The sequence below is a fragment of the Taeniopygia guttata genome, chromosome Z (assembly GCF_048771995.1).
Source record: "Taeniopygia guttata chromosome Z, bTaeGut7.mat, whole genome shotgun sequence".
In the NCBI taxonomy this organism is placed as follows: Eukaryota; Metazoa; Chordata; class Aves; order Passeriformes; family Estrildidae; genus Taeniopygia; species Taeniopygia guttata.
The window spans coordinates 25,930,376-25,948,005 of record NC_133063.1 but is presented as its reverse complement, the minus strand read 5'-3'; the positions used below and the strand labels follow the sequence as shown (position 1 = coordinate 25,948,005).

General features: G+C 34.7%; 1 protein-coding gene across 3 annotated transcripts in view; it reads right to left on the bottom strand.

The window, feature by feature from the left end:
* Window positions 1–17,630, bottom strand: part of MAN2A1 (mannosidase alpha class 2A member 1) — a 105,789-nt gene that overhangs the window by 63,239 nt on the left and 24,920 nt on the right. For all 3 annotated transcript variants that reach the window (XR_004365773.3, XM_030257687.4, XM_030257689.4), the window contains exons 4-9: window positions 14,663–14,834; window positions 12,785–12,912; window positions 11,244–11,417; window positions 10,124–10,310; window positions 4,777–4,954; window positions 637–839 (exon numbers count right to left, since the gene is read on the bottom strand). Coding sequence is in view for 2 of the 3 variants with exons in the window: in XM_030257687.4 (XP_030113547.1) it covers window positions 637–839; window positions 4,777–4,954; window positions 10,124–10,310; window positions 11,244–11,417; window positions 12,785–12,912; window positions 14,663–14,834 (1,042 nt within the window). In the remaining variant the exon portion in view is untranslated. The remainder of the gene's footprint in view (window positions 1–636; window positions 840–4,776; window positions 4,955–10,123; window positions 10,311–11,243; window positions 11,418–12,784; window positions 12,913–14,662; window positions 14,835–17,630) is intronic.

The following is a 17,630-nucleotide window of genomic DNA, read 5'->3' as shown; positions in this document are numbered from 1 at the left end:
ACTCGTATCTGACTCCAAAACACTAGTTTCCAAGCTTGCTTGGAAATGCCACTTTCCACATCTCTCTTGCCAGTTCCACTACTGCAGCACCCATTACAGGAAAGAATTGCATGTTATCCTTCAGGAAGACTATACGTGAAATGTTCAGGATTTACACATTATCCATCTGCCCTATATTTCCTTCTGGAGCTCTATAACACAGTTAAATCATCTTATGTCTGCTACAAGGGAGAACCACTTAAATACTCCATTAGCAAATTTCAGCAACAATTTTTTTCTTTAAAGAAGAGGCAGACAATTTCCAGAAGAACAGCAGTCTTAGATCACTTGGTACCCAATATTCCTGGCTATTTCTCAGCTTCCTCTGAGAACGTTTTTACTTCTCTCTAAAAAAGTTCACACTACAGCCATAATTCCTTACTTTGTTTTTTCACATATGTGGCTTTTGCTTTCCCTAACAAACTGCCTTTGTCTCAATTCATGACTTTTGTAGCTTTGAAACTTAAATTCTCCTCAAGATCCTGCTGGTGGGGGAGTGAGCAAGGGCCTGCTGAGGTTAAAACATGAAATATACTTACACACTCTCTCCTGTGTGCCAAGAAACACATCATGAATGCACTGGATGGCAGGATTTACCTTATGTAGGATTCCAAGACTCTGTCCAGGCGTTTATAAAAGGGTCGTGATGTAAAGTACCCACTCCAGTAATGATGATCTCTGTCTGCATAGGTGAAGAAGTCTCCACTTAAAACAGGAAAAAGTGAATTGCTGCTCTTTTCACCCAAATTGCTTTCTTTGAGCAGAGCTTCAAAGTAATCAGATAAAGTTCCAAACTGGGCCTGAATGAAAATTAAAATTACTGTAACAAAGCTCCATTTTCACTATGTAGAAAATACAAAGACAATGAATATATTTGGTTCCACATATATTTCAGAAACTCATCACTCTTCCAGCAGATTTATAGCAGAAAACATATCCAAAATTTTTTAAAGTTCCCCTGGCACACTTTTCAGAAAAACTGGATAGCATTTCAAAACTCAATACAAGTATTTTCAAAAAAGGCATATCAATTCAGTACAGGAAAAAGATGGATCTGCTGGAGTATGTCCAGAGAACAGTCATAAGAGAAACACCTTCCCTATGAGGAAAGGCTGAGACGAGTGTGGCTGTTCAGCCTGGAGAGGAGAAGGCTCTGGGGAGACCTTGCTGGAGCCTTTCAGTACAGACAAAGGTCTTGCAAGAAAGATGGGGACAGGCTTTTAGTTGGACCTCTTGTGCTAAAACAAAGAGGTTTTAATTAAAGAGGATGGATTCAGACTAGATATGAAGACAACTGCTAACACAAGGGAGGTGACACACCCAAGGTGCCCACAGAGATTGTGGATGATCCATGTCTGGAAACATTCAAGACAGGATTGGATGGGATTCTGGGGCAATCTTTGAAGATCTCTCTGCTCATTACAGGCCAGTTGGACGAGACAGTTTTAAAGGTCCCCTCCAACCAAAACCATTCTACAACTCACAAAATATGATTTTTTAATGATTATTATTTAAACAGCTATCTAAAATATAATAGCTAAATGTCAACAAACAAGTGAAGCATTGTTTCATATCTTAGAAGTAAGTCAGTAATAAACGAGCTAAGTAACATCTCAATATTACCCAAGTAGCATCTGGGCTAAGGAAGAAATTTTTGTAATGCAACAAAAACGTACTTCTCCTAATTCTGTGTTTTCAAAATTAGCTCTTTTGTGTTCCAGATCTTGCTTAACCTAAAAGATGACTGTTGATCAAAAAAAAAAAAAAAAAAATCAGCATTTCCTTTAACTCTGTAAAAAGAAATTGCATTTAGAGATGTAACATGTGGGAGAAAAAAAATAAACTAATTATCTTCTGGTCATTTTTTAAAAGGCTCAGGCATGGTAATAGCAGATCCTAACAGGGTAGGTCAAAAACTAGTATTCTTAAATTCAGGGGAATAAAAAAAACAGGAAATAAATTATTGATGTCCATATTGTTAGGATTGAGAAATGTTGTTAAAGGAGCATAAATAGCAAAATGTATTTTAAATGAAAGTTAAAAAAAAAATTAATGGAAACTGCAACAGGATAGAAGACCACATTATGTTATTTGAAGTATCTTCACCATAAAACTATAATGATAGTATCAAGTAACTTTTTTTCCTATTATTTTTATGTTTAACAACAAGTATACAATGTAGTGTTCTACAATTTACAACATCAAAACCAAGTTTTAGTAATAATCTTTTTTAAAAGTGACTTGGAATATAAGGACTATCAGACTACCACTGTAACATCAAATTCACAGGTTTTAATCATTTAAAAAACCCCAAACACTTTCACTTCAAAGTCATTCAGATCATCCAAGTATTTGTTAGGTGGAGACAATATAGTAACTTGCCACTTTAAATGGCAGTAAAGCAGAGAAAGATAAATATTGCCCCTGAAATCCCACCATTAGTAAACTGCCTTATCAGGCACTTCTAGAATACTTGGTCTTCTCCCTCACTATCAAAGGTACCTACAGGTAGAAAACAAAAAACAAATCCCACACACCAAGAGAAGACGCAGAGATGATCTCACTTCTGCATTGAATCAGAGAAGTAAAACCTTACCAGAGGAAGCATAAAGTCAGGTGAATAGAAACAGTGGAATAAACTGGTAGATTTTTTGGCATACTAGAAGACTCAGCTTAATTTATGTATAATAGAGGCAAAGGAAATCTATGAATGGGAGATGGAATTCCCCAAGAGCAAAATAGGTATGTTTTACAGTGATGTACCACACACTTTTAGAACAGAATAGTGGCTGGCAGGAGAGTCTCAATCCTAACAGACATATCCACTAGATAAATATCACTAAGAGCTGCCTGAAAGAGTAAATCTCCCTTCAGATCAGAAAGGCAGAGTAGACACTCTCTTGTGTAAGCAGTAAAATCCTAGGCATCTCAACACTTCGGAAGAAATGTGAACTCTTCCTTTATATAATCTAGATTCTTACATAGCTGAGCATGCCTTGTTACTTGCCTGTGGAGTTACATTCCACTAGGGAAAGTGCATAAGAGTGTGAAAGAAAGAAAATGTGTCTCCACTTAAGCTCATATTTTCAAGAACAAATGACATCAGTTTCAAACAAAATAAAAAAATCAAACGAAACCACAAAAACACAAAAAAAAACCCCAAGAGAGAGGTAACAACTCAGAAAGAAAAAAAAAGAACAACAAAAACAGGGAGAGGAAAACCTAAGTATCTGAACAAAATGGAAAGGAGAAATTCTCTGATGCAAACAGTGTTCCAGCTGATCAAAATACCCTAGGTATGTAGTGGCAGACCCAGAGGATTTTTTATATCTTTTTGTCTGGGTATTAAAAGCCAGAAAAAGGGTCAGGTATTTCCATGCAGGAGCCAAGGGTTAATGTAACTTTAGACGGGCAGACCCAGCCTAATGAAGTAGACTGCTAGAATCCTTGAGTGGGCTGAGCAGAACCTTTCAGAGGTCTCAGAACAGTGCTGCTTCTTGAAGAATGACTTCAGAGCTAGAGCCTTCAGTTTTTGCCCCAGAGACAAAATCATCCAGCCCAAATTAGTAAAAACTACAGAAAATATGTTGCTGCTAGTATCCAGAGAGTAGCATACATTTTTGACAGAAGTAAAGGCAGGGATAGCAGCAAGCTCCAGCAAGCTTAAGTTTTAAAAGATGGGCTTTAATTTTAAGGAATTTGAAAAGTACTCTCCTGGTCTGCCTCCATCCACTAAGATATAGTGCTCCTTCAGCATACATCATGTCACCCACATCCCATAGGAAACACGTAAAATCCAGTTTTCAGATAAGCTATAATCCCAAGAAATCATCTTTCTTATGCAGAATACAAGTCCAGAAGTCAGCAGAAAGTAATAACATACTACAGACACTACTCAAAATGCACAGTTGGAAGAATCAGGGGAGGTCTCAGGAAAGATAAGGAAAAACAGATGCACACAAAAATTATATGAAAAATACCAGACCAAGGCTTTTAAAAAAAAGCTTTAATGTGAAATCAAGCAAAAGTGCACTCCCAGGTGACACTCAAATAACCCAAGGTTGTGGCCCCACTTGCTACTGTCATGCTGCAAGATGCTGAAAAGTTGTCAGAATACAGAGAACTTCTATAGTACAAGAAGTCCCCTAGGGTCTTGTACTACAAGAAGTACACATTAAAACATATGAATTTGTTTTAACTCTCACACATAATTGTTGATTTGAAGTAGTATCTCCTCTGATAATTGTGTTAAAATACTCAGTCATTTTGTAGCCATGTCAGTCTCATATTTTGTTGCATTCAACAACACATGCCAGCAATGGCATCTCTTAAGATTTTTTGGTTTAAGCAGCAAAATCTTCTTGAACTTCTAATATGAAAATATAATAATTTGACTTAACAAAGGCTATGAGTCTTAAGTAACAATGCCTGAAGCCTGTGAAAACAGGCTAAGAAAACAATTAAACCTACTAGCTGTTCTCCAAATTAATCTAGTTTGAAAACTACAGTTTTCATACCAATATTATTAACAGCAGAGTTTTTGTTTTTCAGGGAGAGAACATAATAAAGTTAAAAAAATGTAAGCTACCAAGACACATCAATCTACCATTACATAATTTATAAAGATTCACATTTGAAAAAAATCCAATCATAACTACAATTATTTTTCCCATGAAGAATCTTAGAATATCAGGAAATATTGTTTTCCCCACAAAACAGAAGATGTGTTGTAGTTACCTTAACATGCCATTCAGGGCGAGAATTCATATAATCAAACAGCTTCTGGTAATTCTGGTACTGCTGATCCCATTCAGAGCTCTCAGTGTAGCGAAAATCATCCCCAAGTGGAGCTAACAGGACTTTTGTACGGAAGAGCTTTGACTTCTTCCTGTATTGATCTAATATAATCCAAGCCCTTGAGGAGAGGAAAAAAAAAGAGCCATTAAGAAGACAGAGAGGAAAAAAGCCAGCATTTGGCAAGACAATTCTTAGATACCAAGTTGTGCATTAGGATGACCCTAAACAAGACATACAAAACTCTGTTATCTCACTTTGTAACAAAAAGCTGGATGCAATTTCCCCCACTGGGACACCATATTCAACCTCCTATTGTTGCAAACACCACGCTAATTAAATCCTTCAATAAGCTTATCAAGCTTCATCTCAAGCAGTAGGGCAGTCTGGATCAATTTGTGCCTGTGCCAAAACTAGCCTCCAGTTCAAATTATGTATACCTGCTTTATATTTAGATAACAATCCTAATCCTCTCCAGCCGTTATTTACAATAATAAGCAAGCTCCTTCCATCCCCTCTGGCACCTTCCTTTGATACTTTGCTTATATCTTCATGTCCTTGGCAGAAAAACTGCCCACAGATTAATCTCTGAGGAACTCCAGCCTTGCAAATAAAAAAAAAATTAAAAAAAAAAAAAAAAGAACGCATGAGGAAGCTTGCTGCTAAAAATCACTGTTCTCCCTTCAGCCAGGTTCTTACATATTTTAGAGCCATCACTCTTGACTCTTTGAATCCTGAAAAATTAAACCCACTGCTTTTATTCTTTTAGACTTAAAAAAAAAAAAAGAAACCCTAACAACTCAGAAACAAAATACTCACACATACACACAGAAAAAAAACCTGCAGACACCTACTAATTCTAGGATGAGTAAACTACCAGTTCCACAGCAGCAATATATTAAGAATCACAAGCCTGGTATCTAGGTTACTGAAAAAGTCCATTTTCAACCCTTCCCCTCCGGGTCACAATTATTATCAGCATTTTCAGATGTTAATACCCTCTAATTAAAATTCTGTAAATAATTCTCATAGAAAATAAAAGCCACAGTAACATATTTAAGAAAACAGAAATACAAATTCCAAGGCTTTAAGACAAAATACCAGAAAATTCAGATTCTAATGAGGTTCTTTTTTTTCTTCATGTCTTTTTAATTGATGATCTAGCAAAGTTACCTTTCGACTGACACTCTTGAAGAATTGCTATTTAAACATAATGTAGAATTTCTAGCCCAATATATTTGTAACCTGTCTTTCCTTGAGCAGCATGCCAGAGCTTATTTATTTATCTGATTGCAGAAGTACTGCATAAACACAAGGTCTGACTCTATTCTGGAGGGAGAAAAGAGCCACAATATTACCTTTAGTTAAGGATCTGCAGAGTTCTAATGAGACTAGTATTTACCCAGCTGGTGTCTTCCACCCATCTCCTGTCTATTAGTGGATTCATAGTTCAGATTGCCAATCAATATTTTCCATGACTTTCAACAGGTTGTAAGATTTAAACACAGATGTTTCCTCACCACACAGCTACCAGAACAATTGGCAGAACACAAGACTTGGCAATGCTTCCTTCTAAGGAGCCAGTCTAACTCAAATTTTCCACATATAGGCTATGGTTGAAAACATACTTTAGTGTTGAATCTCTTGAAAAATACAGGTTACAGTTTACAGGATATTTGACTTCAGCATCTCTCTTCAAAGTCCTCCTCTGGTTTCTTTCCAAATATCCAGCAAAATTCATCAGCATTGCTGCTCTCCCTGTCTGAAAGTACTGATAACTGTGGGATTATTATGTGTTTTTAAGGGAACAGCAAGATTTTCCTGCATTGCAAATCACTTTTAATTGTGAAAACACTGAAGGACATCAATTCAGGTATATCCTTCTAAGTTTCTCTTAATTATTTCCCATATCATTAATTCTTACAGGAGTATGAAATTGCCAGCAGAAAGTTCCAGACAGAGCACAGTGAAAACAAAAAATGCCTCTGGAGAAAAGAAAGATTCCATTGAGTCCCATCATTTTTTCCCCTTTATTGTTCCCCAGTTAAACAGAACGAGGTATATTTTGATATGTTTATCCTATCTACCTGAATGAAAATCTGAAAATTACAAAGGAGATAAGCCATGATAGACTGTTTTGTTTCCAAGCTTTCAGCTTATTACTGAATGCTTGAGACCTTTCACAAATAAAGAAAATATTTTCATACCACAACTTATTTTAATGCAAAAACCCAAGTATTGCAGTAAATAAATACCAAAATATGGCTGTTTTTGACCCTTTCTATGTCAAAGAAAGAGGAGCAATAGCCACCTGAGGTAGGCAATCACAAGCATGAACCATAAAATGTGACCATAAAGATAAAAAAGCTAAAGGGCAAAACTGGGCTTTTGAACAGTAGCTGGTGAAGAGGAAAGTCCATTCTCTACTTCTTCTCTGAAGTACATAACTTGCAGCAAAGATTCTCTCTTATTTCATGCTTGGAAAGAGAGAAACAAAATGTTCTTCTGCTAACAACTCATTTCCATTCAAGGGAAAAAGCCAACAAAAAAAATAAATTCCAAAAAAAAAAACCACCAAACAAACAAAAAACTACAACAACCAACAGCTGCTTTTTTTTCCTAGTGTGAAAAACTTCACACTTCAGCATTCAGACATACGGATAAGAATGCAGGTGCAAATCACAACAAGTCCAATAGTAGTCTTTATAACCTAAGCTGTTATGAAGTGTAATTAAACAAGTACAGGTTTTCAATTAGGTTGCTGCTTCATTCCTTCTTACCAGGTCACAACTTAAGTGGCAAGGCAATAAAAAAATCCAAATACTAGACCAAAGTTTTCAACTCAGCATCTCTTTAATATATATGTAAGGCCAAAATAATATTGAAATCAAAAGCAACAGTTCTAGTTGAGTATTCAAGATCTGAGTTTTATTACTTTTGTTTTAGATTTGGCATGAAAGAGGGTCAGTGATCTAAACCTGGTGTCTAAACTAATCAACTTTTTTCAATCCTTGAATTTCCTTTATTTTTCTAGTCTTAAAGCAATCAGAGATAAGAGGCAGATTAATTAGAGTGCTGCAAACCTATAATCTTGGAAAACTTATGATGTAAAGATAGACTCTTCAATTCTGGATGTCATACATCTCCTCATCATAACAACTGTGAAACATGTTATTACAAAGGTCAGATCAATAACATTTTTGTTTGTCTACAGTATTCCAGCTTTTTCAAAACAACAGACAGAGCATGTTTTAGCATTCTCCATCAAAACATTACTTCCTGTGTTTGAATGGATTTATTTGAAACTAGGCTAAAAGTGTGATTAAAAGTGTGGTTCGAGTGTTCCGAAAGTAAATAATCCAGGCTTCCAACTCAAAGACCATGTGCTAGTTTTACTTTTCCCATAGGTGTTATACAGCATACTGATGTTTCACCTCCCTGTTAGACATCAAAACTGCTTTTATCTAAAACAAGATGATGCAAAATAATAAGTTTCAGAGACCATATTGAGACGATAATCACTTCAACTTGATCATATGTTCACTACATCCCTGCTCCATTTATCACATTCTTAAGTATCCTTTGACATGTGAAAACCCATTTCTTTTACAAGATCTAATTTAGATTGTTATGCAAAGGTTGCATCTAGGAAGTGCAGGGATTAAGAATAATTAAAAAACAAGACCCTTAAAAAGACTATTTCAAGCAAATTCTCTGTATTTATAGCCTCTGTGTTCCAGGTATTTGTTATACAAGCTGTTGAGTTTTTGCAAATATTTGTCTCAGCTAATTGAGATATATAGTCAAGATTTTTCTTTTTTACAACTTTGATTTAATGACATATGAATTTTCCTTCACGTGCAATTGGCATTGGGTGTGTCACAATTTCTCTACTTTTCTCATGCCACCATCATCTTTCTTTTTTCTACTTTGTTAAAACCCCCTTTTTCTTATCATCATTCCAATTGCTACCTTTAAATACAGCAGTTATAACGCATTCTGTTTATTTCTGGTTTTATCTTCAGTAATATTTTGTAACTGAATTCTGTTTAAGTGAAGTTTTCATTATGTTTGTCAGAATTTATACTCAGGAAAAAAGTGACCCATACTTGACCTGTAGACAAGCAGTGCATCACATCATCACTTTAAAACTTCAGCATAAAGGACCAAAAAGTCACCCTGCTCTCCTTAATGTATTTGTTATGTTCCGCAATTCGCACAAATAATTAACAGCTGCCTCAACTTCTAACCCTGGAAACCTGGTGTAGTGTGAAGCCTGATAGCAACAGGACCACAGAATAAAACTATTTTCTGGATCACCTTTGGCAATTTAACTCATTTCCTTTTCTTTTGTTTTTTTCTTTTTTTTTTCCTTCCTTTACTCTCCCTCCCCAGCTCCCTACCTCCACCCCCCAAAACTGAGAAGCAGTTTTGTAGAAGTGTAAATGTGATTCTTGACTGTGGCAAAACTACTCAATGTTTCTGTTTGAAAAGTAAAACTGAGGTTAATAGTAATTTCCACCCTGGGCACAAAGAAACAGGAATTTTCACTTTGGGTACAAAGAAACAGGAATCCGATTAACTTACTGTTTACATTTCAGGAAACTTAGGCCACAGGATACCAATTTTTTCAAGGATATACCACAGGAAATATTCCACTGTTTGTAGTTACAGCACACTACATTGCTCTGCTTCTGAAGTGTTCCATTTTCAGGAGACAGATCACTGTCCACAAAATTCACAAAAACCACATGAGTCCAACCAGATGATTGTGTTCTTACTGTTATTCAGAGATGGACTCATGTATCATGAACAGAAAATTTTTAAAAATGCCCCTTCCTTAACTATAACTTTTCCTCTAATTTCACTAAGAGTTATGTTCCCAACTAAGGAGCAAACACTAGGTTATGTAATATATATTGTTTACCCATGAGAAGCCTATTTTAAAAACTTGACCTGGTTTTAGCTGGGGTAGAGTCACAGCAGCCAGTATGGGATTTGATCTGGATTTGCTCTGATGACAACAGAGAAATGATTTTGTTATTTCTGAGCAGGGCTTGCACAGAGCCAAGGCCTCTCCTGCATCTCAACCCATGAGTTTTCTCATTTTACTCTTCTGATTCTCTTCCTTATCCCACCAGAGCAGCAGTGAGCTTAGTGGAGCTGATCTGCTCAATGGGGTTGAACCACAACAGAATTAAATTCACCAAGCTATGCCAGATGTCATCTTTGGCCAGCATAATTACATTTTTTTAAGGTTATTCCCTAGAGGAGTATGTACAAACTGTACCTGTGTTGAACATTTCCAGCATGAATGGCTTCTGGTGGGACTCTCCAAGGGCAACTTATTCTTCCTCCAGGAAGTCTTTTGAAATCAAACTGGCAGCAGATTTTTGGATCTGGGCCACAAGTATGAGGAATGTCATAGCTATAGAAAGGCATCATATGACAAAGAATATCTGTACTGGATCCCAAATCTGGAATTAAATAGAGTAAAACTTTAAAAGAAACCCTTTCAGATTTACCAAAAGTAAATTACTCCTGTGTTTTCAGTCCAAGGATTGTACTGGAAAGACACCACACCAAGACAATTCATTTTGAATATCCATAACTTGAGTCTATTTTTGTATGTACCTGACATGTATGAAGATGATAAAACAAAGTTACAACCAAAATTGGAAGGTTCTAGTGAAGCACCAACTGATTGGGAAGGATAGGAACAAATATTAGGTGTGTTTTACCCAGATAAAACTTGTGATTTCCAGAATTTTAGAAGTAATAAAACACAATAATAATAAACGTCTTTTAAACTTGGAGTGGATTAAAACAACAACCTAAAAAAACAAATATCAAAACAAAACAAAGAAAAAAACAAAATAAAAGCCAATCACCCTCCTGTCATTGCCTCATTAGCACAATAGTTGAAATGTTCCTCCTCCTACGCTTTATTTCCACATAGTAGGAAATAAAGGAGTAGGAGGAAGAAGAAAAGTAAAAACAAGTAAAAGAATTTTTCACCCCTTTTACTTTTGCAAGGAATATGAGAGAATGGAAAAAAAACAAGAGAAGGTAAAAGCAAAAATAAAGGTGAAAACAAGGGAAGATCAGAGGAATAGAGGAACAATGGCAATTACATCAGTTTTACATTTAGTGCCTTTCCTAACTCACAAATATTCTCATTTCCCCTTATGTTATTCAAATGGTGGGAGGAAAAGGAAAAAAAAACCTCATAAATTTAAGGTAGATGAAAGGCTTTTGTTTAACAGTATTGCAAGTTTAAAATTTTCAGGTCTAAACAAACTCTGCTAGTTCTTGTCTGAAAGTATTTCTACAGTACTTATTCAAGTTCTCTTCATATTTTACCTGTGTAAATTAACAAAATAAATTGACATAAAAGAAACAACACATACCCCAGTTCTGTCTCCAAAAAAATTCTAGTGTCTTTTGTGTTGCAAAATGTTTTTTAACTGAATAATGAACTCTCTGAATAAGCATTTTGGAAAATCCTGCGCGCTTCAGAAGGTAGGCCATTGTTGGTGAATGCCCAAATGGATCAACTGCCCATCCAGACTTTGGTTTTACTCCTGTTGACAAAAGTAAAAAGCTTTACTTTTGACTCAAGAAAGTTATTCCAATAATTCAAACGAGAGTACTAAAGATAACATTTCCAAGATGATATACCCAGTTAAGTGTTAAATCTCCTGCAGAACCCTGGAATTAAAAAACTAGAATTAAGGAGTTAAACAAACAAGCAAACAAAATGTCTTGTAAGTAAGGCATTCTAAAAAAAAACAGTGTACTTGTCACTACACTGTTTTAAATTTGCATCACATATCTTTATTTGGAATCATTAATTGATACACATCCTCACTTAAAGTAGTTTACAGATATTACAATTAAAAAAGAAAATTGAAAGAAAATGAATGGATGTGGATAGATAAATGCAATAGCTTGTTGAAATTTCACTGTTATTTAAATAATGTTAATCTTTGTTAGCTTCAGAACTTTTTTTTAAATTTATTAGTTTGTTGATAAAGAGAATCATGTTTATTAATGCTCTTTTCACTGAACTTCATGCTAGTAACTAAAGAAGCTACATCTAACTCTTATCATTTCATCAACATGGTTTCTTTGGCACTTTTTACAGTCTTTCCAAAAAAGCATAGTAAGGAATGCATTACCCTTTTATTAGGTCTTCCCTTCCCCCTCCAGTTATGTCAAGGTGTGTTTATAGAAATTGCAATCTAAGAACTATAGTAAAACAGCTTTCCAAAATAATTTCAGTTAACTGGGTGAAATAATGTCAATTCATTATTAAAATCACTGCACAAATATTTTCTATATAAAAAGGTTTCTCTCCTCTTATGGAACTAAACAAAAGAACATCCCAAAGGCAGAAAAACAGTTCAGCCAATGTAACTACAGTCAATAATTCCTTAGTTCTAACATTGCTATGGGTTTGGGTTTTATAACTACTACTACTGCTGCTGCTACATACAATTTTTTGTTTTGAAATCCTTACAGAAGAGACTCTAATGAACACAGTGCAGGCAGAATAGATCCAAACACAAAAAAGCAGTATCAATTTTTAAGTAGTTTTAAGAATTTTGTCATGATATTCAAAAGACAGAAAAGGCAACTAAAGACTGTTTAGACACGGGATCTAAAATTCAGCATGATCTAGTTAAGCCGTTATATGCATGTCTTATACTGATCAAGACAAAATGCTATGGCATAAAATTATTCAAATATACTTTGTACAGGAACTTTTATCTGCAAACATGAATGGCAAATACCAGACTTGATGCAGCTTCCTGTAAGTGGTCTGATTTAAAGTTTCAGGAAAGCTGAGTAAAAAGAGCCTTCTAAGCACCTCAGAAAAGTAACCAAAAAGTATTTTCTTACTGACTTCTTGTATTTACATAGTTAAATTTTAGATTAATGTACATACCAAGGTTCTTTTCTAGCCACTGGTGTCCTTCTATCAGCTGGTCAATTAAAGCAAAATAATGAGAAGATGCTTCATCAGGCATGACCCATCCTCCTGTTACTATTTCAAATTGTCCATCTTTTATTAACCTGAAAAATATATAAATCATATTCAGAATCTTCCATATGAAAAGACTCTTAAATGAATTTCAATTTAACATTGCTATCACCAGCAATATTATTCTAAAATCTAAATTGTTTTTGCTACTTTCATCACTGGGCTATATTTCTTTAATCAAACAGGGAACTGTTTGATTAAAGAAAATGAACTGTTGAACAGTGAAGTATTTCATGTCCTTGTGCAAAGAAAACCAGTTCTATTGCATGTGCTACGTTAGATTTTTTTAAAAAATCGGGAAGAAAGCTGTTTCCTGCACAGATTAAAAAAATAAAATAAATGTACCACAGCACTGAAGGCCAACTGAGCAAGATGCTTAGACACTGCACACTTCAAGCACTGCTTGAAATATCTCCCCATCTTTGATCTTACATTCTTTTTAGACTTTTAGAGAGCTGATAGATTGGAGGTTTATTGTATTTATAAACATTTCAGAACATCTCACTCATCAAAATGCCTTACTGAAACAGGTCACAGGATAACCCAGCCTCTCTATTGTCAGTGTACATAAAGATCACACTCCCAGCACCAGCTTGTCCCCACAGTTTCAGCACTTACATTGTTCACCAGAGTGGAAGTGTTTAATGAATTCAAGAAAAAAACCACAGTGAACTCATCAAAACTTAGTCCCATCACAGATGATACTAATAGGAGTAATGAAAATCATGCAACAAAAATAATATCAAGGGCAGCTTCACTAGGTCTTCTCCAATCTCAAGTGCAGCTTAACCAATACCTGACTCCTCTGAAGAGAGGACACAGCTCCCTATTGACTGTCATTTACTGTTTATTGTGTTCCAAGAGATATTTTTAATGTCAAAAAACTATACAGCTGTGCTATAATAGTCACCCACTGCAGATAATTTTTTTAATAAGTAGCTTTTTTACCTAGATCCCAAAATTTCCACTTTTACCTAACCTTTGAGTCTGTGAAGGTCTCACAGACTTAATGCATACTGCAACACAGGCATCTCAAAGAGGGGCATGAGAAGGAAGTTATCACAAGGATGGGCTAAGAACTGTCACATAAAAATAAGGAAAAAAAAAAAAAAGCCAAGTAAAAATAAGAAAAGAAGTCCCCACTTTATAAAAACTCCAAACTAGATCTATACTGCAAGCTTATCCAAGCAGCCTGCTTCCTTGTCTCAATGCCTAGGCAAACCTTTTACTTCTATATTCCATTTAGACTTGTGATTTTAAAAATTACTAAGAAGAGCAAGGGTGTAGAGTGTGTACTACTTCACCCTTAAAGCAGCTGCATGTTTATAAAAACCCTTTGTACTTAAACACAAAAGAAACTCACATATTTTTATTCAAACAAAAATCGCATATCATTGCAACAAGGAGAAACCACCATATCTCAATAGCTAGTGTGAAAGATGTATTTATTTTATTGCCAATTCCTTAGTGTGATTTCAAATAAAGATTATAATTGCTACTCCCTTACAATTTTAATGACATGTTCATGGTTGTGCAGGGGAACTTCTGTCAAATTTTTAGGCAACTTGGTAATTTGACTCAGTAATTTGTCTCCACCTCCTTGAGTAGATTCCTATTTTGCAACTGGGAGAAAACCAAACCAATCCCAAAAAGTTGGAACTGAAGCAGTTAGTCCATTATTCTAGCAATTCCACATCACAAGTGAAATCTCAAGTTTACAGTATAGTCAAATATACAAAATCTCAAAACAAGATACACAGAATAAAAGTTCAGTACTCAAACCTTTTAACAGCATCTTTTTTTTGGCTATCTATTCCATCCCACCATTTTGAAAAGTAGGAAATCTCAGACCATATAAATTTCCTTCGGTTGTCTTCTTGCAGTTTTATAACCATGTTATTTAAAATATGCTGTGTCTGATCTCTGAAGTAATCATCAAAAGTCTTCAGCCAACCTAGGAAAAAGAAAATATAAATGAATCTTCTTTAAAGAAGTGCCTTCTGAGCCTCTTTAGAGAACAGCCCCTGACAGAATTGGCTCCTTCTCACTCCCCAGAAAAAGCTAAGTAAAGACTGTTCTTTCTGTGTCATGGACACCATGAAGTGCTAAATTTCCATGGAGTTTCTTTTTATAAAAGATTCCATGTTTTATTTCCTAAATGTATAAACATATGGAAATTATTAGACTTTTCACTTTCTAGTTTTTCTATGCTTTATATAGTAGAAAATTTGATTAACAGAATACATAGACTCAAATAATTGTGCTTCGGTGAGATGCAAAGGAAAACATTTTTAACATTTTCAGACTTTACAGTCTTACATAAAATTTTTTAACCTCTTCATAATACCTTGCATTAGAGAGTATATGCACAGAACCTGTAACTGTACCTGAAAAAATTAAGTCTGTCTACTTACTACTTACTCTATAGTGTCACCTTCCTCCTCCTACCAGCTTTTGTCAAGTATGCCCATTTTAAAATTTTGTGAAAGCCTCCACACTATGTGAAGACAGCACTCCAGATAAATATTACACTACTAATTCCACTCTGATTTACCAATTCAGCTCTGCAGAGCCACTGCCTTTCTAATAGTGCCAGTCTGCTTATAGGAAACAGGATTAGGCTGTTATGCAATGACATTTTATTGTTTCAAGGAAGTTACATAAATGCAAAAAAATTTTATTGCTAAAAAATAATTCTCAAATTTAGTTTAAAAAATAATTTATAAATAAATTATAATTATATATCATTATATATATTCTGACTATTGACTCAGAAAGGATATATCATACTTTCTTTTAGGGATACAAAACCCCAAACATTCTTCTTAGATGCAGAAATACTGTTTTTAATTCACAAAAGAAAAAATAAAACTGTAACACTCCAGAGGAAAAGTTCTAGGTCATTCTTTTTTTCTTTTACAGATGTTTTGCATCTAGAGGACCATCACTTTTGATTATAAGTTTCTGTAGAGATAGACAATTGGGGTCTAATCTATCTTAAAAGGCAAAAATGCATTTTGTCAAGGTAGTTAATATGAGGGCTTAAAGCATAAAATTAAAACATACTTTCTTTATAGGAATGGAAATAGCTTGATACAAAAAACTGTTGACTCTAAATTACAGCTATGAAATAGTTTAAAGGATGAAAAAAAAAATGTGATGAATAATCTGAATTGGTAATCAAATTTCTTTCTGACCTCTTCCCACTTCAGTCTGGGTTTTTTTTTAATAGGTACTTCCACTCAAAAAAATTGAGATCACATAGCAAATTATTCTTTCTCAATTCTCATTTACTTTTAAACAAATCAAAGGAATATTTTACTGATGATTACATTGAAAATATCCACCTGTATTAGACTACCAGTTTATAGCTGCATATCCGAAATTTCTTCTGCAAGAGACAGTATCATCCTAGCACACAACTAAAGGAGGATAAATTAAAGCCATCCTATGATTTTCCTGCACAAAAATATATCATCATAATGAACTATTTAAAAATATTTTATATTGCAGCAATAAAAGCAAATTTACATTAGTCTTCTGAAACATTCTTAAAAACATTATTAAACCAGCTTAACTGAAACATTGAGTTTAATGTCAAAGTAGCTGACAAAAGAATACAGTATGATGTAGGGAAAAAGTGTTCAGTGTTATAATGAAATGATTGTTTTAACATACTCAGTTTATTAAGCTAAGGAAGATTTTAGCATGGTTAACACACTGAAATGAATACACTCCAGAGAGTCCTAGGAAATTTTTAGGGGTATTCGTAGATTTAGCTGAAAGCCAACAGAATGCCACACTTTCGGAAGTGTGCTGCTCTAAACCAAATGACTTACAGAGACTCTTCAATTTTGCATGGAGACATACAATAAAAATTTTAAAAACAAATCAAAAGCGAAACAAAATAATGAATAAATCGATGTATAATTGCTAGCTAGAGTATTATTTCACACCACAGTCACTAATAGAACATAAGAATCTACAACTCAAGTTCATTCTTGTGCTTATCCATGAACTAAGAATTTGTTCCCAGGCTGAAAGAAAAGGTTTACCATTTTGAACAGGAAACTTTCAATACAAAGGCAGTTTACACATGGAAAAATTGCAATAGTTTAAAGCTGCAATTATCAAGACTAAATATGCTATTAACAGCAAAATAACGCTTGGTGGTTTAAATGTACATAAAGCCCTTTGTCAGCATAAAAATCACAAGATCACAGAATCATTGAGGTTGTAAAAGAACTCTGAAATTATCAAGTCCAACTTCTGACTAACCACCACCTTATAAATCATATCATGACACTCAGTGCCACATGCAGTTTTTCCTTTAACACCTCCAGGGATGGTGACTCCACCATTCCAATGTTTAATAACCCTGTAAGCAAGAGAAAAAATTGTACTGTCTTTCATATTATTATGCTAGGCTTAATACATATTGAGGACTTTGTCAGATATTTTCATTTTCTGCCAGCCTATGTGATAACAACAGAGGGTATACATACACTGCTGAGATGCTTGCCTTTTTATTCTTTCTCTCATGCTTGTCCTTGTTTCCAAGTATGGAAACTTGCTATCTCCCCCCAACCTCCATGAGATTTATCATCCTTATGCAGCTGTTTCTTTAATTGATTTTTTCCCCCCATAATGTAAATTTATTTGGCTTGACAGCAAATGCAAGAATCACAGCTGAGCATCAACACAACTCATTGCTCTGCAAAGTCCTGGAACATTTTATTAACTGATTTGC